Source organism: Typha latifolia, chromosome 13 (genome assembly GCF_019914945.1).
Source record: "Typha latifolia isolate L0001 chromosome 13, TyphaL0001v2, whole genome shotgun sequence".
Taxonomy (NCBI): domain Eukaryota; kingdom Viridiplantae; phylum Streptophyta; class Magnoliopsida; order Poales; family Typhaceae; genus Typha; species Typha latifolia.
Genome location: NC_133098.1, coordinates 4697740 through 4719617, shown reverse-complemented (window position 1 = coordinate 4719617; position 21878 = coordinate 4697740). Strand labels below are relative to the sequence as shown.

At 35.1% G+C, this 21878-nt stretch overlaps 1 protein-coding gene across 1 annotated transcript in view; it reads left to right on the top strand.

Moving 5' to 3' along the window:
- Positions 1–9651: 9651 nt before the first annotated feature.
- LOC140799813 (exocyst complex component SEC8) overlaps positions 9652–21878 on the top strand; it is a 50645-nt gene continuing 38418 nt past the window's right edge. Inside the window, exons 1-7 of the mRNA XM_073154284.1 lie at positions 9652–9832; positions 9918–9990; positions 14981–15193; positions 15288–15461; positions 17732–17836; positions 20220–20329; positions 20623–20799. Coding sequence (XP_073010385.1) covers positions 9931–9990; positions 14981–15193; positions 15288–15461; positions 17732–17836; positions 20220–20329; positions 20623–20799 — 839 coding nt within the window. The 5' untranslated portion in view covers positions 9652–9832; positions 9918–9930. The remainder of the gene's footprint in view (positions 9833–9917; positions 9991–14980; positions 15194–15287; positions 15462–17731; positions 17837–20219; positions 20330–20622; positions 20800–21878) is intronic.

Below are 21878 nucleotides of genomic sequence, written 5' to 3'. Positions count from 1 at the left end.
TAATATTACATGATTTATTTTTATCTAAGGTTTCCTTAATTGATAAGTTTTGAATTTTATAGTACATGATTTATTTTTTGATACCAAGTATATTTTATTGGAAACAAAAGAGTATATGAAAGTTCTGAGGCAGTTTGGGCAAAAAATTCATTATGCATGTTTTTTTCCTTCTTCTGTTTAAGAATGGATTCTCGGAGGGAAACTCATATTCATAATTCATATTTCATCACAACTAGGAGTGACAAATATTGATCTGACCCGATAACCCAACATGATAACCCGGCTCTTAATTAGATTTAAGTTTAGCTTAATCAGATTCAAGTCATAAACGGGTAAACCCGTCTAACCTGATTAATAATCGGGTCATATTCGAGTTTATACCACTGGCCCATTTTAACTCATTTAACCTGTTTAGGTATATTGGTTGGGTCAAGTGGGTCGGGTCAATCTGCTAACCTGTTAGTATATATAAACTAAAATTTTAAGTTTTTAACCTAACCTATCGGCCGGAAGACTAATGTTGACAGCCCTTTAGACAATAGCAAAATCAGAGCCCGTGGTTGAAGGTCCAGCATTCTAACGGCCACCGGTTGCTAGGCTAGCCTCCCCAACTCGACTACCATCCAGTAATGGTCAAGCAGGTGCTAGCACTAGTTGCATGGCCGACCTCGACGGCCACGCTTGGAGCGATATCACCTAAGCTAAGCCACGTCAAGGTCGCTTTCGATGGTCTCTTTACCACTATAGCTCCACTACAACGGGTTCATAGCCACCCACTATAGCTACCAGGCATCGGTGGACCCGCCAGCAGTGCGGCATGTCCACCGCTACAGCAGTCTTAGCCCATGCTCGATTTTTAGCTTCCATTGCAGCTCACCGTCGCTCCACTGTAGTGAGGACCCATTGAACGTCAACTGCCACTGACCAACAACCTTGCCCAGCTGCTTTCGGCACCCATGCAGCTTGTAGTTGCTTCTCTAGGTTGAATTTTTTTTTCAGCGCTAGGGTTAGGGTTTGGACTATTGAGTGTGAGAAATGATGTGGATGCATCTTGAGGTGTGCTGAACTTTCGTAATTTAACTCGACCAACTCGCATGAACCAGTTGGAAACCCATGAGCATGACTTGGGGTCTGAGTATGAGCCTGAGGATAATGGCTTAATGGCTTCTTGGGTGCACTAATTTCTTCTTTCATAACATTCCCTCATATATAAACTCCTCTAGCATTATTATAGCATAATGACTCATCCACATCAATAGGTTTCGCAAAGGAGTATGAAATAACACGACCAAATTTGCACTTGAGTTCCACTCTGGCCTAAAATACTTTGAGTTCTTACGATCTTTCTAAGTTGATCTTCTTGTGGTTGCTCTTTCATATATTGGGTTTAACTAGAGCTTGCAACGAAGAAACCTAAGCTCTCCCTTCCACTCATCTCCCTTGTTGGAGAAGAAGTTGATGAAGTAGGTGTATCGGAAGGCAATTGTTTAGATGTTGGCTTTTCTACACATATCTCAATATTAGAGCTTGATGGAGCTTCATTTGAAACAACAATCTATCGATCATAATATGAAGACATTTTATCAAACAAAACATCCCTAGAAATGATATATTTGTGTCTTCGAATCCATGCATTTCAACCCTTCCTTTTGAGTATTATAGGTAAGGAAAATACATTTTATCTGGTTTAGAATCAAATTTGGTCCGCTATGCATCGGGTACATGATACGATCTCCCCTTTTGGCTAATGTTCGATCTCTTCCAATTCTCAGATCTGGACTGATTCTGGCACGAAACTTTGTAAATATATCTCGAAAGATACTGTCGTCGGATCTATGTGAAATTTGGATATGTTGTAGCCCAAAAAAGAATTTTCCAACAAATCAAGTTTCAGGCGGATCGGATGTGGGGATCTCGAAATATCATCTGATTAGTGGACAAACATCAGGGGGTTTGATCAGGATCCGTGGATGGAGGCACGAGATCCTAGGATGACGGTGGTTGGAGGTGGATCGACGTTTGTGGGGTGGCACCGGTGAAAAGTGGTGATAGAAAGGTTATGGTTGATGGAAGGGTTAGGGAAGTGTTGGATAGATTGGAAGAAGGGGGAAGAGAGGGCTACCCCTAAGGGACCAGGGTGATTGACCGGTCGAGTTAGGTTAGAAGCGGCGTCGCCGGGGATTGAGGGAACGAGAGCGAAGAAGACGAAGGAGGCAAGACAAAACTCAATTCTTTAATAATAATCTTTTTAGTTGCCATCCATATCCCTTTTAGAGGCCAACCAAATAACTCAAAATTAACTCTAAACAATATAATTTTGCTGACCACGTTCGAACGCGCCCGACCGCATTTGAACGCACCGAGTTCGTTCTTCTCTGGATTTGCAAACGCGATGAAGGCGTTCATAGTGCGTTCAAACGGAGCGTTCGAACGCACAATGCACACTCTCATAACCTGTTCACAATCGCGTTCACAACCGCGTTCGAACTCACTCCACCCGCATTCGAACGCGACTTACAGAAAACTTATTTTCTTGGAAATTAAATATTAAAACAAGAAACAAAGACACTCATAAAGTGAATCTATGCTCGAGACGACATCGGTGAAGTCCGAATCGTATCAGTACATGCATAAAACAAATAGAACCAAACACCTAAAAATGTGCGATAGAAGACTTCATTCTATAATAACTCGAAAGAAGATTTCATATAACAAAAAGCTCAATGGTATTCGATTGATGGCATAAGGTGCACACATTATCGCCTCCACCTATAATTCATTTGGCAAATTCTTTAAATATAACTAATATTGAAATTCTTCCGAAAGATGCCGCAATTTGCACTTCGGCACACCATTTTGCTGTAAAATATTAGCACAAGTCAATTGCCTTCAGATTTCATGCTCTCTACAAAAATCATCAAACTCCTTTGAGATATATTAGCCACCACCATCGCTTCTCAAGCATTTCACCCTTCTTTTAATATTCACATTCTACCATTGATTTGAAGAGCTTGAACTTGGAAAAAACTTTTAACTTCTCTTTAAGAAAATATACCCAAGAAAAGTTTGAATAGTCATCTACGAAGAGAAGCATATATTTAAACTTAGAATAACTTGGTGTACTATTTGATACTAAGATATCTATATGGATAAGATCAAGCGGTTTCTTGCATCTTGACTTGGAGTCTTCAAATGGTAAACGATGGAGCTTTCCAAGTTGGCACTCTTCACATACACCACCAATTTTAACATCATTTAAGTAATATATTCCATGTATTAACTTCATTGAGAGTTCATTTTATCCATTCCAATTTTGTATGCCACAAACTAGCATTATCATTCTTGCTAGTTTTCTTGATATATGAAATCCCTGCCGAAAGAACATAAAGAGATTTTACCATCTCTCCACAATAGATGACATCCACATCAATATTTTGAATATTCCGCATAATTTTTACATTATTAGATCCAAAGAGAATATAATGATCGTAATCCACTACTTGAGAAACAAAATAAGATTTTTAGTTTTACTAGGAACATGGAAGATGCTCTTCAAAGTGACTCCATTCATCTTTACAATACCTTCATTAACTACGGGATGAACCAATGAACCGTGTTGTCTAACGTGACAATATCATCATTCCCTTTATAGTGCATGAAATCATTAAATTTGGATTTGTCACCGATCAAATGTTGAGAGCATCTCAAGTCAACTATTCAATCATTATAATAATTAATATTTATTAATGCTTGAACATATTTAGAGCGACCTTCCGAAGCATCCCTGAATATAAAATAATAGTCTTGATCATGCAATTGCTTTCTTTGAGATTCTCTAGAGTCAATATTTGCATATTGGAGCTTGACTCTACATTCTCTTAGATATGTCTCATCTTGCCACATCGATAGCATTTCATATAATCTTTTTCCTTAGAGCTTCATTTCTATAGCTTAAACTTTTACCTTTATGTGCCTTTGTATTTATCTTGTCACTACTTCAATCACCCTTTTTGATTTTAGTGAACAAAGCCTTTTCTTTATCATCTCTACCGAAGATCAAACACTCTACCATTTGATTTGCCAATTTTCTTAGTTGCTAAGCCCAACCTTATAGTGATGAGATATAAAGATGATATTCCTTTCAAAGCCCCGGAAAAAGTATTACATCATCTTTGCTTCACTAATCGGTTCATCCAAATCCAAACTAGAGATCTCCACACATAGTTCTTTACATTCAAAAAGTATTATCCAATGCTTATGTTCCCTTAAATTGTATTTGACAACTCATTCTCTATAAATTACAACCGGGCCTCATTTTTTATTAACAACTTTTCAAAAGTATCCCAACCATCTTTTGGTGTCTTGACCTCCCCGATATAATCAAACATATCTCTATATATAGATATCTTCAAAATAAACAGTCTTACCACTTTTAGCAAGACATCTCTTTCTTCTCTCTTTATTTCTTAGTGCATCATTAGATATTTGAGTGTCACTCTCACAAACGGTCTCCTATAACTCTTGGATTTGAAGGTATGCATCCATGCATGACTTTCATATTGGATAATTTAAATTTGTGAATCTTTTCATTTTGAAGCTTCTCAATGAATCTATTATACAGATAATTTAACAAGCACTTTATGTGCACAACTTAAAATACATCTCTCTTGCTTCCTAAGGCTGTAAGATTTTCAATTCACTACAAGAACCCTTGCAACTTTGATACCATGAAGAGAAAATCAGTGTCATCTAATTCGAGAACCTCCGTTCCTCTAAATGTAGGAACTCAATGTTTCCTATATCCCCAAGATCATACAACTCATAATAACACACATAAGTAATCACAATGCATATAGAATATAATTTTCATCTCAAGAAATAATAACCAAGGTATAAACCCAACAATGCCAAGTCTTTATAAATGAAAAAAAATACCAAACTTACAAGACAAGCTCACAAGAGAGGTGTGAGGTAAAAATAGAAGATCATCCACCTTCTATTTAGCAGAACTCTAAAATAGATCTTCTTCCATTCTCTTACTCTCTAAGATGACACCAAATCATCTTTTTGATATACAATGACTTGTTTACATATGATTGAATAAGACTCATATATAACGAGATAAAAATTATTCCCAAAATGCTCTTAATAAGCATAAGGACTACCAAAATGATGTTGATAGTGACACACTAATTAGCTAAATAAAATAGCATGATACAATGATAAATAAGTTTAGCACTAATGTTTAACAAAAATGAGGTACTGAATTTTAGCAAGTTAACACTTTACGCTGGTGATACATTTAAAGGAACGTACTCCACTACTTTCATTCAATCCTTATTCTCCTCAATTAAAAGTGTGATATAAAGTTTCCTTGTTATTATCGTTATTGGAATTGACAAGGTATAAGTTCTATAGGAATTATGTAGGACTATCAGAGAACATATGAGCCCACAACCCGGAGTAGTTGTCCAACACTTAGCAACAATCATAGAGACATGGATGTAGTTACTACTCCATTATATGTCACATAATGCTAGGTAACTACTACAATACACTTCCTTAAGTATTTAATCCCGTTCCCTAATGAAAGCACACAAATGCATGAGACAAAGTGCTAGCTTATCTGTGTCTCTCCCACCATCTGTAGGCTTTAAATTTTAAGAACAGTAGATGGGTCCCTACTCAATCATGAAGTATATAATTTATGAGTGATGGAGAACTTTTGGTTGTATGTGAACAAGAAGTGGCATTGGCCATGAAAACTGCAGCATTTCCTGTAGTGCTGTTTAAATCTTCTTCTATCATATTATTCTTCTTAGCTGTTTGTTTTTGTTTGTGCATATTAGCAATTCAGTTGTGGATTAGAGGTTTTCTCTTTGCAAGAGAATAATCTATTTTAGTTATATCGGCGAACCTTCAGTGAGGTTATCGGAATCCAGAAGTGAATTTAATTTAAATAACTAATTTAATTTTTTATTTAATTGATAAGATAGGTCCGATAAGATTTATATTTAAGAGCGTCTACTTTGATACCATATTAATTCGCTTACTACTATATCACAAATACACTGAGAAAAAGAATAGAAGACAAGTTGTTCTTGTAACTTGATATTGTGTTAATTAACAAGTTAGGTCATCAGCAAATCTTTTGGCTACATTCTAAAAGGGAAAAAAGAAGAAGACATTCTTCTTTGTCAAAAGAAGTAATTCAAAAATTTGTAAACATGAACTAAAGATTTCAATCTGATCAATGGTGCTTAGGCTTATGATTCCTAGGACCATAGTAATCTTCATGGAAACTTGGTAGCTTCTGGTGGACTTCTCTAACCTTCCTAATGTTACTCCTCTTCTTCACTATACCTGAACAATGCCCATCAGATCCACACAAAACTGCATCTCTAATTACATTCCCTTCAGATCCTTTCATGTCCTTCTTCTGGTACATATCAAGCATATATCCAAATATTTGTTTGCTGAAAGTTGCTTTGCTCTCTTCTTCCAATCTAATACCTGCAGGAACAAACAACAAGAAGACCAGTTAAGCTTCAGCTATGCTTGCTTGCATGTTACACAAAACCATGCAAAGTTTATAATGGAGGAGGCTGAGGATCTTAGACTACCATGAGCTGTGATCACTAGGAAGAGAAAGAGAAGAGCCCTGGCAAGCCTCATTTGTTCTTCTACTTGAAGTGAAAGGAGAATATAGTAGCTCTGGAAGAATTGAAGTATATGAATGAAGGTGAGGTGAGTCTTCTCCTTTGGTGTCCAGGAGGTAGAGAATTTTTTGTCTCTAAACCATCTAAGCCCACTTATTTATATGGCATTGGTTCTCCTCCTGACCTATTATTTCATTGATTAGTGTGTCCAACTCTAAAAGCCACATCTTTTTCAAACCATAAAAAAAGTAATTTGTTAATAGTATCTTATAATTTAATTTTATTAATTTGATCATATACTATAAGTTAATTGTCACCCTTTAAGGAAGGATATGTCCCTGAAATTTGGACCTTGTTCAGGCTAAGTATTTGCCACTTAATTATTAAAACCCAGTACTCCCTAGTTCCTACTAAGTAAACTAGAACTCATGTTTAATTATGCTAGCATAAAATGTAGCAAAAGAATGTTAGATTAGGCATTAGAGGGCTACAACCACTAATAATTTAGTCTATAATTGAACTTCTAGCTAATTCGAGTTATTGACTCTTGCTTGGAATTAATATTATAATCCCTCGTAACTCGTGTAAGTCCCCCCCCCCCCACCCCCCCCCACATCCACGTGTCCGTCCACGTCAGACGCCGGCCACGTGTCGAATGCTGCCACGTGGCGACCCGGCTGTCAGGAAGGCTTGTCTGGACTTTTGGATGGCAGCTGCTCACACTGTGGTGGCTGCCCTGCCGGCTGCCGGTGCTGGAAACTGGCAAAAGGAGCAGCTCCTCTTGGGCTTAACAAAAGAACAAGTCTTTGGTCTCCCACCCTTATGATAAACCCTAATTAAACCCCTATGGAATTTAAGAATATATATTTGCATCTGTACTTTTAAGGATACTACCCAAGAAAAGGAGGTATTCTCCATGATATGAATTAAACTAAGCCTTGAGCCAAAGTAGTACAGTGATCCAGAATCCAAACTAAAGATCTCCATGTACAACCACTCCATGCACTCTGAATTTGGGATGCCAACATGGATGCATAGGCCTTTGGGACTTTGACCAGTTCTTGATCTTCTATCCATATGACCATGTGTCTCCTAATGTGCCTGCCCTCTCTTCTTTGATGATTTTGGTCAAAGCTCCTTTTGCTCCAATGCTTAAGCTAAGTACCAAAAAGCTAACTTTGTTTCGTTTGAGGTTAAGCCTCGAACTCAATTAGTTAGTTTTATTTTTTAGTCTTAATTTTTTTTAAAAATAAACTTAATTAATTATAAAATAAAAATAAAAAAATATTTAATTACTGAACCAGTTCAGAAGAAATTTCTAAACTCAGAGCAAACAAGGCTCCTGTTTCCAACTTTTACCTCCCGTTGGTTGTTTTCCTAACATACAATTGACATAATTTTATACGACAACAGGGTTTTTACCAAACTAGCCCTCTCAATAAATATATTTTTTTCTTTCAATTGAGCCGACTTATATTTGAAGGTCCAGTTATGCATTTAGAAATCATACTTGACCTTTTAAAATTTTTGTGTTGTTGTCCTCACCAGTTCTATGCAGCTGCAAATTTACCTTTATCTCATATATAATTATATTGCTAGATATTTATCTATTTGTTGGCTTAACTTTTATCATATGTCCAAGTTTGCAATAATTTCAGATTGGTTCATGATCCAAGTAATTTCAGTATCCAAGTCTTTTTGAGAGCCATTTGGTGCTGAATTAGTTTCACATTTGTACTGATTTTGGATCTGGATTTATTCCAGTTTAAATCAGATCTGAAACAATCCCAGCCTAGGGCAGATCAGAAAGAGCTTCAACTTAGTTCATATCTATATTAAGTTCATACTTGGATTAATTCTTAAGTAATTCAAATAAGAATTAATTTTCAGATCTGGATTAAGTCATTATGAATTTTAATTTTGGTCTATGTTAACCTTGCATATATATATATATATATATATAAGTACATTATATATGATACATATATAATTAAGGATTTTCATGCTATTGTAGATATTTAGTGAAGTTAAAGGAATAATTGTGTTGGTCATTTGCTTTTAAGTTTAAGAGCTTAGGATAGTTATTGGTAATTTAGATTTTAGATACACTTATATACATATTTTTTATATTTTTTTTTTTGTTATACATATGTTTCTTTAATTAGATTTTGATCTATATAAGAACTGCCTCTCCGGGGAGAGCGACTCATTAATCACTTTATTAAAAGCATTATATATATAAAAGAATAATATTTTAATATATTGATATACATAAGTCACCTCGGTCTTAGGGTAGGGGTGTAAACTAGCTGAGTTTGATTGAGGTTGACTCTAATGAAGCTTGGATTGAAATTAATCTCGAGCCTGGCTCTGTGATCTAGCTTGAATTGAAATAATTTCTATTTGAGCTAATTTTGAACTTATTTCGAACTCGAGCTGAGCTCGAGCTTAAACGAGCTACTCAATTAGTAATTTCAAGCCTTATCAATTTAAGTCATTTTTGAGCCCGAGTAAGCTTGAAATAAAACCTAATTCAATCATAAAGATATAGATATTACTAAAATATAAATTACAAGTAATAAAGATAATTGTGTTAGAAAACTATAAGCAACTATAATATATATATATATATATATATATATATATATATATATATTCGAGCCTTATCGAGCCGGCTTGGGATCAAGCTTGGCTTGAATTTAATTTTGAGCCTAGCTTCAAGATCAAGCTTGGCTCAACATATTTTCGGGCTCAGCTTGATTGAGCCTTATCGGGCAGAGCTCAAGCCGGCTTGATTATTTTGACAGCCCTAGGCCTTTCTTTGCCCACGCGCTACCTCCACAAACCCAACCCGTTTTCATGCCCGAAAGCCCGACCCGCATTCTAGCCCGAATCCTCGGCTCGAGTCTGAAACCTTATGGGCTAGTCTATTTCAGCCCGGCCCGAAGCCAGCCTGGCCCGTGATATGATCATCTCTTCCCAGGGTCCAGCTGGACTCAGCGTTCTTCCCCTTCCATCGTGACATCGTCCTCCTGCACCTATTCAAATCTCCAGCTTCCCCGAGTCTCCCCCAAAGGGTTGAAGAACAAAATCCCCCGTCCGATCTCGATACCTCCAATCCAAACCCAGCTATTCCCGTCGATGAGCTCGCTGGTCCTCGAATAGATCCGGAGGTCCTCCTAACCCCCGAATTCTCCAACTCCGTTCTCGTTTCCTCGGATCTCGATCTCCGTCTCAGATCTCTAATTTTTGTCTCAGATTGGATGCCACGATGAGCTCCGGAAGGAACAGAGGGATCTTTGACGGGCTGCCGATTCCTGCGGATAAGTCTGTAAGTTCTTGGATCTTTCTTTTCGTTTGCCGAGGTAGCGATGAGCTCAGTAAAGTTTGAGTCAAAATCTCGATTTTGAGGTGGTATATAATAATATTATCGTGCAAGATATGGAAGTGCCAAAGAAATAATAGCCATTATTTGATTAATTTGAGGTCATGACTCATATGTTCTACTAGGTCTTTCGTGCAATTCCTGCAGTGGATATCATTAACTGCTATGTATTAGGAAATATAGAAATCTGTTATCCCTCGAACATGATCTCTGACCCATCACTTGAGCTTTGCTTCCCTAGTCATTTTTAGAATTGTTTCTAATTGCTGATATACATATATCTTTTCAAAACCATTGTTTGATGTGGTTAACGTGCTGGAATTTATATGTTGAACTTTAACTGGTTGAGATAAAAACTTAATGTGCTACAGGCATTCTTGAGTAATTTGAACAGGGAGTAGGAGTTTGATGTGGTCTAGTTAGTTCCTTTGGTAAATGCGATAGCTCATGTGCTGCCCAGATGACATATATGATGTAGTGTATTCCAATGAAATTCTAGCATTCTGAATAAATAATTACAGAGACACCAATAATATTGTGTTAGTTTGATTTGTAGTGCTGTTACATGAAATGTGATATAATTAGGAACTTTATTCATGGTGAACATTATTCCTTGAGGTTAATGTTGCTTAACAATAGCTATGCTACATGCCTGACTGAATGCATTTACTGCTTAATGTGGCTTGTGGCTCATCTCCAAATTGGTTAAATTCTGGAGAATATGTAATGCTTTATGATCTTGTATTGGAACTCTTTGTAACTTAATGAATGCTATGCCCTTTTATTCTGCTAGTTCAATCAATGATGCAACAAACTCACTGTGTATGTTTATATATCTATAGGCACATCTTGAGTATATTTTGTCGGTTATAATAAACAAAGGACATACAACTACATATTCTTCACCTAGAATGAAAATGTAGGATAAAGCCTATTAAATTCAAGATTGTATATGTTGGTCTTGGTCCTCAAAAAAAGGAAAAGAAAAAGAAAAAGAAAAAGAAAAAGAAAAAGAAAAAGAAAAAGAAACTATATGTATCATCTTTATTGACTGTATCTCTGTTGTTTCAACTTTAAATTAAATATTAAATTGTCTCACTTCTAAAAATGATATGAAATAGATAGTTTAGAAATATAAATATAGCAGAAAAAAACAAGAAGTTTAGATTATTCACATAAATTAGTAGTAACATAGTATGAAGAGTGAAAATACTAAGAACAATGTCGAACTTGGGTGGGTCTAGTAAGTAACTGTGCTCCTCAATGTTGCTCGAGGACAAAAGAGGTCAGAAGCCACTTTGTAAGAGGAAGCTAGCAATTACCTTTGAGAAAGAGGTGGTTGGAAACCACCTCTACATGCGAATGTCCTGCAACCTTTGATGAAGCTTTGAATCGAGCGCTCTCCTGCAGATCTATGAGAACGTAGGTGACTGAAAGAGTTGGTAAAAGGAAAAGGAAAAGGGAAAGACTAAGGAGAGAAAAAGAAGCAACAAAAAGGAAATTTCATTGGCAACCACCTCCCTAGAGCTACACCATGCTAGATGTGACTTAGATTGGCTGAATCTATCACCGGAGAAAGAGAAGCACATAAAGAGAAGAAAAAAGGAGAGAGCATGTAAAACAGGGGGCTTAGGACATTGATAATTAATATCCCATATTAGATTTAGGTTGGGTCCAAACTTATGATCTGATTCACATCTAGCCCATACAGAGAAAAAAAAAGAATTCAGAATTTTGTTTCTATGTATCAGCTCCAACATTGGTCAATATGATGATACGACCTATATTGGGCCGAAAAGTAAAGGGACATCTTGGTCTTAACCCCCATTTTGGATCGTTTATGGCTGATACAAGCCATGTCAAAAATTAATGATGCTTCAAAGCATTGCTGTGAAGTCAAATATACCTATTAGTTGCAAATCCACAAGGTTTAATAGTATTAGTTTATTAGACATGAAAATTATAAATTTTCTACTTATTTCTTATGATTTAAATTTTTTCAGATTACTTATGAAGAACTATATATTTGGAGTGCCTTTATATTGAAAGAAATGGATTCAAAAGCTTTAATTTCTATATTGAGCATTATTATCTATCTTCTACCATCAAATTTGAGAAATTCCCTTTTGAGTTCTCCCTTATAGGGTGTTTGAAATGAGTGATTTACATTAAAAAATCTACATAATATGTTAATAATCCTTGACCAAGAAAAGATTCTTTAATGAATCACATTGGATCATTCTTATTCATCATCTTTTTTGACAAGTGAATGCATGATAAATTAGCATAGATTAAATGAAGCCCTGGGAGATACCAATCTCTACTTGCCATTGATACCCTTTTCATTTCTTCTTTATCTTTATTTCTTTCATAAGATGCTATAACCATAATGAGTTCAAATAGTTGCAATCTTATATTGGGTAATCTTCTTGATTCTAGGAATTATATCTCTAGCTTACACACCTTTGTTTGATGAGACATTATCACTTTGTTCTTTTATGTCTAGAATATTGGAGATCATAGATCCTTGATGTTAAGCTTTTAACCAAGGTTTCGAAAATCGGTATCGAGATCGGGATCGGCTGTTTAGCAAAACGATACGTATCGGTTGTCTGTATCGGATCAAACTATTTTGATTAAATACAATTCTAAATATTATTTAAAAATATTGAGAAATTTCTAAAAATTTAGAAAAAATTATAAGAAAATAATAATTACTCATAAATAAAGCTTAAAAATCTCTTTTCCTCCCTATCCCTCTAATCGTTAGTCTGCTATATCTCCCCTTCTCTCTCAGCAGCTATCTTTCTCTCTCTCTCTTTTTGCAGCAGCGCCAAAATCAGTCAACCGGCTGGTTTCGGCCTAGATCAGAGTTCGCTGAAACTGAGATCTATGCTTTTAACAAATTTATGTTAAGCTAACTCTAAAGAATTAGCTTCTATGTGTTTTAAGATCTTATTACCTATTGGTTTTTCTTTTGTGATCATTCTTTCGATAACTTCATAGGTTTCTAGTTGCATGAAAATTGTTTCTTATAATTTATTTGACCGTAACTCGTATAGACTGAGAAGGCATGAAGATAGAAGTGTTTCTATGGCAAGTAAAATGCTAAACCCTAAACAGAAAAGAGTTTAGCTCCCGTTTAGTTTGAGACTAAACAATTTCCCTGAGCTTGATTAGGGACCACTAATCATGTTCGGTAACCAAAGACCAACTTTTTCCTAACCAAGTTCAAAAGGTGAGAAGGAGAGAAAAATAAAAAGAGTCTAATCTCAACTTACAAATATACCCTTGAAATGACTAGCATTTACATTTTAGAAATTTAATAACAAAATTTTGATACTATTTATATGACAAATCCTCAATATTTCCTAAAAAAATGATTTTTCACTTTTGCATGTCACATCAAAATAATAATGACAATCCTATTTGAAATCCTCTCTCATATATTCTCAATTTTCCTCCAAAATAAACATATTCCTCTCCCAAAAAAATTTAAAACTTACTAAGTTCGTGATATCTTATAAGGTGGTTGCTGGCTTTAACGCGCAAGCAATTGTAAGCCCACAAGACCAAAAAAGAAAAGAAAAGAAAAAGCCGTACTTGCAGGCTTGTAGCTATGCAAGCTTGCAAAAAAGGGGTCCTTAGTGATTGCGGTTGCAGACGTAAGTCTTGTAAGTCCTCAAGCCTTTACTTGAAAAAAAAACAATTTTAATAGTTGCGGGCTTATAAGCCTTAAGCTTGTAACATGTTGCAGGCTTACCATCAAAATAATTCATATGGAGTTAATCTAACATATTATACCAATTTTGACCTAATTTGAATATATTTGACATATTAATTTTGGATTTTTAAAATTTGGAGCAAAATTTGGGGAAAATGAAAAATTTTCTTTGATTCCTATATTTTATTTTTCATAAATCTAGTACCAAAATGCTAGATCTATTATTTTTATATCCCAAATTAACTTTTAAAGTGTAAAACAAAAGAAATACTTAAGAGAATACAATAAAAATTTACCTTTTGATGAGATTTGAAGAAGGAATCTTAAATTCCTCCTTAATCTCTTCTACTTCTCCTTTCTTTCTTCTTATCTTAGTTCAACTTTCTTCTCTCTTTAACCTAGCCCTTAACAAGTTTGGGACCTGACATCCAACTTATGTCGCATTACGATTTTAAAAGACTGTAGGTGGTAGATGGGCTGATAGGGGATTATGTAGTGCCTAGGCGCTAAGCGGGTGCCTAGACGAGCGCTCAGAATTCAAGATGGTTAAAAAATAAAAAAATAATTGTTAGCGAAGAAGTTAAAATTAATACCTACAATCTAAACTGTATACTAATGCATTCTTCTTAAGAACTATAGCAAGCTAAAAGAATCCACTAAATCATCAACATATACAAAAATTTTGAATTTTAGAGTCAATCTACATATTAAAATATAATATAAGATGCTAAGGTGGGTCACCTAGGCGGGACCTAAATGGAGGCTAGTTATATTTTATCTAAGGTGGTAGCGTAGGCATTAAAGCGGGAGTTTTTTAAACAATATTTGTGTGGCACGGGTTGACACGACCCTGTGCCGGGTGCCATTTTCTCATCGGCATGGCTATCCTTGACTAGAATGATAGCATAAAAGGAAAAAAAGAGGACCTAATATAGAAAATCTAGGATTCCATTGCAGGTTATTAAAGTCATTAGTATACCTTTCTATGCAGTTCAATGTGGAGTTCAGTATACCTAGTTTATGATGCAGTGTCTATGTTTCCACTTCCATCTATTACCAAAGATCTGTTTTGCAACTTCCGTCGTGGCTAGTTAAAAATTTTGTTTTAGAGCTTCTGCATCGGCAATATTTATAGATCACTATCATTTGCACCTTTTCGGGTTATCGTATTTTTCCTGATTTTGGAATATTCTTTTCATATGTTTTCTGCAGTACTTAAGAGAAGGGCTCTCTAGAATAGATGATAGTTGGGCAGCTGCACGCTTTGATTCTTTACCTCATGTTGTCCACATATTGACGTCAAAAGACCGTGAAGGCGAAATCCAGTTCTTGAAGGAACAAAGTGATCTCATTGAGGATGTTGTTGATGAAGTTGTACATGCATATCATCATGGTTTCAACAAAGCAATTCAAAACTACTCTCAAGTTAGTGTTTACCTTTTGACTATCTTATATTGATGACTGGTGAATACTAAAGATAGCAGTTAAGATGACTTTGCTTCTCTTTTCCCCTCTTCAGATCCTGCGATTATTTAGTGAATCAGCTGAAAGCATATCTGTGTTAAAGGTTGACATGGCAGAAGCAAAGAAACTTCTCGGCTCCCGTAATAAGCAGTTGCGTCAATTGTGGTATCGATCTCTTACACTAAGACATATACTCTCTCTGCTGGATCAAATTGAAGGCATAGCCAAGGTGTGTATATTTTATTTCATCATGTTGTGGACAATTCCCATGCTTCAAAAACAGAAGCTCACAAAAGCTTTTAATAAGTTGCTGTTCTCAGTTCATGACCCGAGCATTTTCTCTTACTGTAGTCTGATATGAAATTTTGTATTGTTTATGTTGTGTGCCCTTTGCACTTTCTGGACAACAGGAAAATGCTAATATGTTTCAGAATTGTAATTATTAATTAGGATCTTTTATCCAAGGGACCATGCTTCTGATTCCTACTTCCTTGACCACATTAAATTTTTAATTCCCGTCTCCAATCTAGTACCAGTAGGCCAATATTGTTAAGTTGTTGAACTTTTTGTCAGCTTCCATAACCCCTAAAATTTTCTTATATACATGTAAAGACAAATGCATGGTCATGCGCCAAACAGGAAGCCAACTAGAGGAACAATAGATTAGGCCTAATGACTGTTTGTTGACTTGATCTCAACCCTCTAGAGAGGTGCCCAGCACCTTACAGGAACAAAGGTCAACTTCAGAAATCTTTAAGCCATTGTCTATTTCTTTTGTATATATATCCTTCAAAAATCCTTTATTTGTTTGTATGCTTCTCTGAAAGTGATATTTTATATATTTCTCTTAACACATTGTTTTTGCATGTATACCTTGTAAAACCCTTAAACTCTTGGAGTTAACTAACCATTAAAATTTGAACAATTTAAATATAAAAAGGCAAAAATATACTTATTATACTTTTCATATATTTCTCTTAACTTTGTCTATTTTCTATAAAATCATTGAGAGTTAACTTGAAAAGTATCCGGGAGGATATCTTAGTGTATTGAAAGGCGACCACGGGTTGTAGGTGATTAGTCCACCACCTAGCACCTAGGGGGATTTTAATATATAGAAAATAATTTTTTTTTGTAAATTATATATATATATATAATTATATATATATATATATTATACTAATATAGCATTTATAAAGTTTTAATAGTGCAATTCACAAGCATAAAAATAATAGATTACAAATTTATAACTCACAAGTATGTATACATATTTCATTAATATCTTAATAATAAATTATCACGATCTAAAATAATATTGAAATGCATTAGTAGTTGGTGGTTTCCAATGTTAACGCGAGAGCAACTGGCCTCTTTCCCACTAGAAAGCACAGATAAAGAAGACAGAAAAGAAGTTGGTGGGTCCAATGTCAGAGAGAGAAAAAAAGAAGAAAAAGAAGAAGAGGAGGAGATGAGGCAATCCACGACTTCAACAAAATCATTGTTCGTCGCTCGACGCATTTGCCTTGCCACCGCCGCTCGTTGCCTTCGCTTGTAGCCGCCCACTTATTGCCTTCGAGCCTTACTTGCTGCCATTGTTTGACACCTTTACTGTCGCTTGCTGCCTCCGCTAGCGGGGGGGGGAGGCTAGTGGTTGGTTATTAAACCCGATCCGCATCCGACCCACTTCGATAGTTGGCTGGCCAAAGCGTTGGCTTGCCCGGCCTGCCTAGCACTTTATAGTACCTAGGGGCCCGCAATGGCAGCTAGCTGCCTCATCTCGGCGCAGGGTGGCCGGAGTGCTGCCCTGCCACGGGCTGCTAAAACTGATTTTCAGAACACTGGGATACATATGCAAATTACATATGTTCTGAGGGGTTATACATATAAATATTAATTTTAGAGGGGCATACAAGCAAATAAGAGATTTTTTTAAGGGTATGCATGCAAAAAAATCCTTAATAGTTATGTGCTTCGGATTTGTTAATTTTAGTCAATCAATCTTTCTTACTAGTTGAGCTACTAATCATATTGAAACCTGGCCAATAATCCATGCCTACTAATTTCCATGTCCATAGTGTGTCTGAAGTTTATTTTTAAATTATCATATACCTCTATCGAGCATCATACACATCTCCCAAGAGTGTTTGATGAGGGCTGGTGTCAAACATTTGTCAGTCACAGAAACGACATGGTAATTCAGCTCTTCATTCTTCCGGGTTGCACATTTGCACATTTTCTCTCATGGTTTGCTATAATAGCAGATGTAGCTCTACATGGAGGTCATACCTAATAAAACAGAATGAATAAATTATGTTCCTATTATTCAAGAAAAACATTTTAATGTTCCTCTATTAGTTCCAAAAACATGTCCGTTATCCATGCTATCATCTAGCACTTGGGACATTTCATACATGTTTTTCATTAATTCAAAATTTCAAACTGAATACAATAATGTGATATTACATGTAGGATTGTCTCTAACTTCACATTTCCTAACAGGTGCCTGCTCGCATTGAGAAGCTGATTGCAGAAAAACAATTTTATGCCGCAGTTCAATTGCATGTTCAGTCAATGTTGATGTTAGAGCGAGAAGGCCTTCAAGCGGTTGGTCCTGAACAATCAATTTCTTGGCATCAAGATTTCAAAATGTGTTAGTCTAAGACTTAAGTTAGGCTTGTTTCTTTATATTTCTTTTAAGACTGCCGAAATTATTAAACAGATGACATAAAAATTATGCCAAAACTATGTCTTGGTTCAATATCTTAAAACACAAATAGGAATTTATTTTTCTAATTGACTTTGTACAAATTTATGGAGATTACCTTGAGATATGTTCGCACATCTTACAAGTTTACAGTGTTTGCTGTAATTTGAAGCATATGCCACAGATCTGATAACTTGAAGGTTGCAATTGTCACCTCATGAAGTAAAATATTAGATTAACATTATTTCTTTTCATGCTTTGGAAACAAATCACACTACAGTTAAACAGTTAACACTATAGATCTGTCATCAGTAAACTTTTGGTCCATTTTTTAAACACTTTGTTTCTAGTAAACATATGCAGAAAATAACAGACAGCAAAGCAGAGTTGGTATGCCACGTAAACTATAAAAAGCAGAGTAGGAAGTATGCCTACCCAGATTGTGTTAGAACTTAGGTTTACAACACATGATCCTATTCTTAAAAATAGAACTGAGAAAGAAGAATTAGAGGTAAAAGGATTGCTAATATGGTACTTTATTATGCTGTTAGAACTTCTGTAAGACATTTCTGAAGAATTCTCGTGTGCTTGGTGTAATGTTAATAGTATAATACTTAAATAATAACAGGAAATTCTTTGTTAACTTTAGTCTAATCTCTATTCTCTAGATCTCTGGAAAATCAAAATTTACATGGGATGATACAAACTTATGTAGCACTATTTAGGATTGTTTGATATACATTTGCAAAAGGTTTTCAATGCATGTCCTGATGATGAATTATGAAATACATCAAATAAATATATGTTTCGTAAAACGAAAATGTAGATTCATATTATTGCTTTTTTTTTCCCTTTCTATATACCTATCATCCAACGATAAACGGATATCTGCAGCTCTTCAGTAGTCACCAATTTACTTGAATGTCTTGGTTTGGATTTTTTTTTCTGTATTTTGGTTGAGAATTTCTTTTTTATCTTTTGTAATTTGATCAGAAATTTCACTTCAATTAGAGGACATTGAAAAATGATCAATTTAAGGGATGGATCAACACTATCTTCAATAAAATTGTTTCACTTCGTTAAGCCTAGCACCTTTTGATTTCGAAAGGTTTGGCTGAAAAGTTAGCGAAAGTTTAATTTCCTTATCTTACCTGAAATTTTAGTTCAAAATTTCTCAAATTTCTCTTTAGTACATGGACGATAGATTTATTAGTTTCTATTCTTCTAGTCAAAAGAATGAAAACACTTGTGATCTGTGGCAACTTATTTCTGGTTTTTGTATTGATTAAAACTCATCCTAAGCTCCTCTTCAAAAATCTTGTAGACCTAGCCTTTTTCTTCTCTTTCACACTTTATTTGAGTAGTTTGTGAGCTTGGAAAGTGTTTCCGAAGTGAATAAGTTATTGTTGGCTTAATACAGTTAGATACCTATACCAATCAATGTGTGAGGGTGGAAGGAGATAGTCGGTTGATAGTCCAGCTATCCTAGTATAAGGTCATCATGGCAAGTTCGCTGCATGCCGGGAAGCACAAGACCTGTTTGTCTAAATATGTGGACAAATAGATACATTTAGAGTTTAGACAAATGTAGAAACATGAAAAATGAAATTCACAGCTGGTTTGTATTATCTTTGCTATTTCTCTGTAGGCTCATTAACTTCCTGTTTTGGTCTAATTGAATTGCTGAATGCTTAGATTATGATGGTAATGCTGCTGTTAATGCTCTTGATGATTAATCATGAGTCTACAGTAACACTCAGTCTCATACTAGATCAAAATTGAACAAAATCAAAATAAAATGAAACTGGGTTGATACGAAGCGACTCAATTGAACCAATGTTGAATCCAATTGAGCTAATTGCATCACCAGTTCGATTGAATTGAATATGAAGAACCCAAATTGCATTCAATAGAGCATTAATTCCTACATCACAACCTTGATTACTTCTTTGGTGCCTCAATTACTAAAACTGCATTCTAAATTATCATTTTTAAGCTAACTTATTTGGAAACTTTAGATATTAATTTTCTTCTCTGTAAATCTAACGTAGATTGATTGAAACAATATTATCATATTCTGATGGAAACTATTTTTAATATCTGTTAGTTAAGTCGTCTATAACCAATAAAAACAAAGACTTAATGCTGAACCTTGCGGCGGCATATTTGTTTCTTTCATCATTTGATAATTTTGTATTTCTTTTGTATACTATTTTTGTAAATTCTATTATATTTTGCTCTGGAATCAGATAATTGTCATTCACATGCTAGTATAATTTTAAGGTTGGTGCTCTTCAAGATGTTCGATCGGAGCTAACAAAGTTGCGTGGGATACTGTTCTATAAGATTTTGGAAGAGCTACATAGTCATCTTTATAATAAGGGTGAATACAGGTATGGTTTCTTAAATTGTAATAGGATATTGTTTGCCAGGATTTAAACCTATATTTCATGTTCTTTAAATATTTGAGCACAACATATCACAAAAAAGATACATGCTTACAGATTACAACGATACGCATGCATTCTGAGTAACTCTTTTGTGTTTAACTGCTGTTAACTGCCTAGTGTCTTTGTTTCCTCAATAAGCTTTGTTAAATGATCACTGTAGATCTCGTCACTCTTCTATATGTGAATTATAGTTACTATCATTGGTGATATTGCCCCAAGCTTATGACTTTCTACAGCTCAACTACCTTTGCCATGCTAGAGGGGGATGATGTACCAATTGCTGCTGCCCCTGCATACTCTGTAAGCAGTACACAACCTCTATCTAGGAGGACTAGATCATTGAGAGTTGATAATCGCTTTGGTGGGCCTGCATCATCAGATGGATATTATAGGACTGGTTCTCTTGACGATGGGTATGGCTTGTAACTACTTTGCTCAGTCTCTGCATATAATTGGTGTTATTTTATTTCTTGGTACCATAAAATCTAAAAGATGTGCTACCTGAACAACTTTCTATACCTCGAAGTAACATATCATCATGATAATAGTATGTGTACTTGGGTGTGCAGTTACTACTGCAAATTTTAAGGGTTCAAAAGATCTGATAGTCAACACAAACATGGATTGTTGTGCCCATCATGATAATAGTATGTATACTTGGGGCATGCAGTTATATGGCAAATTTTAAGGGGTTCAAAGATTTGATAGTCAACACAAATATAAATTGCTATGCCTATTGGCGTTGAATGATACATATCATGCTAGTGAATTATTGACACTGATACCAGGGGGGTATTTTGATACTCCCTCGTATACTTTTAATGGACATGAGCATGGTTGTAGGGATAAGAGATGAAATTTTAGGGAAGATATGATTTCTAGTTTGACTAGGTTTAAATCAAGATTCCAAAACTCAATATCGGGATCAAGATTGACAATTCAAAAAATGATACGTATCGGTTGTATCGGTCGCCTGTATCGGATCAGACTATTTTTTAATCATATAAATTTTAAATATTATTTAAAAATATGAGAAAATTTCTACAAATTTAGAAAATGATAAGAAAATAAAAATTATTTACATATGAAGTCTAAAAACTAAAAATATAATAATTTATTCAAAACTTTGATAAATACCGAATTCTCTCTTTTTTCCTCCTTTTCTCTATTATTGTCAAGGCAGATTTATTTTTTTTCTAATTTTCTTTCTTTTCTTCTCTCTACCTTCTCTCTCTCTCTCTCTCTCTCTCTTTTATTGCCACAAGGCAAATGTTATTTTTTTTATTTCTTTTCTCTCCCTCCTCTTTCTCTCTCTTTTTCTCTCTCAATATCTCTCTTCCTCCCTCTCTCTTACTATTGCAAGGTAGTTCTTTTTTCTCTAATTTTTTTTTTTCATTTCTTTTCTTTCCCTCTCAATCTCTTCCTCTCTCTCTCTCACTCTCCACTCTCTCTCTCTCTCATTTCTTTCTCTCTCTCATTTCTTTCTCTCTCT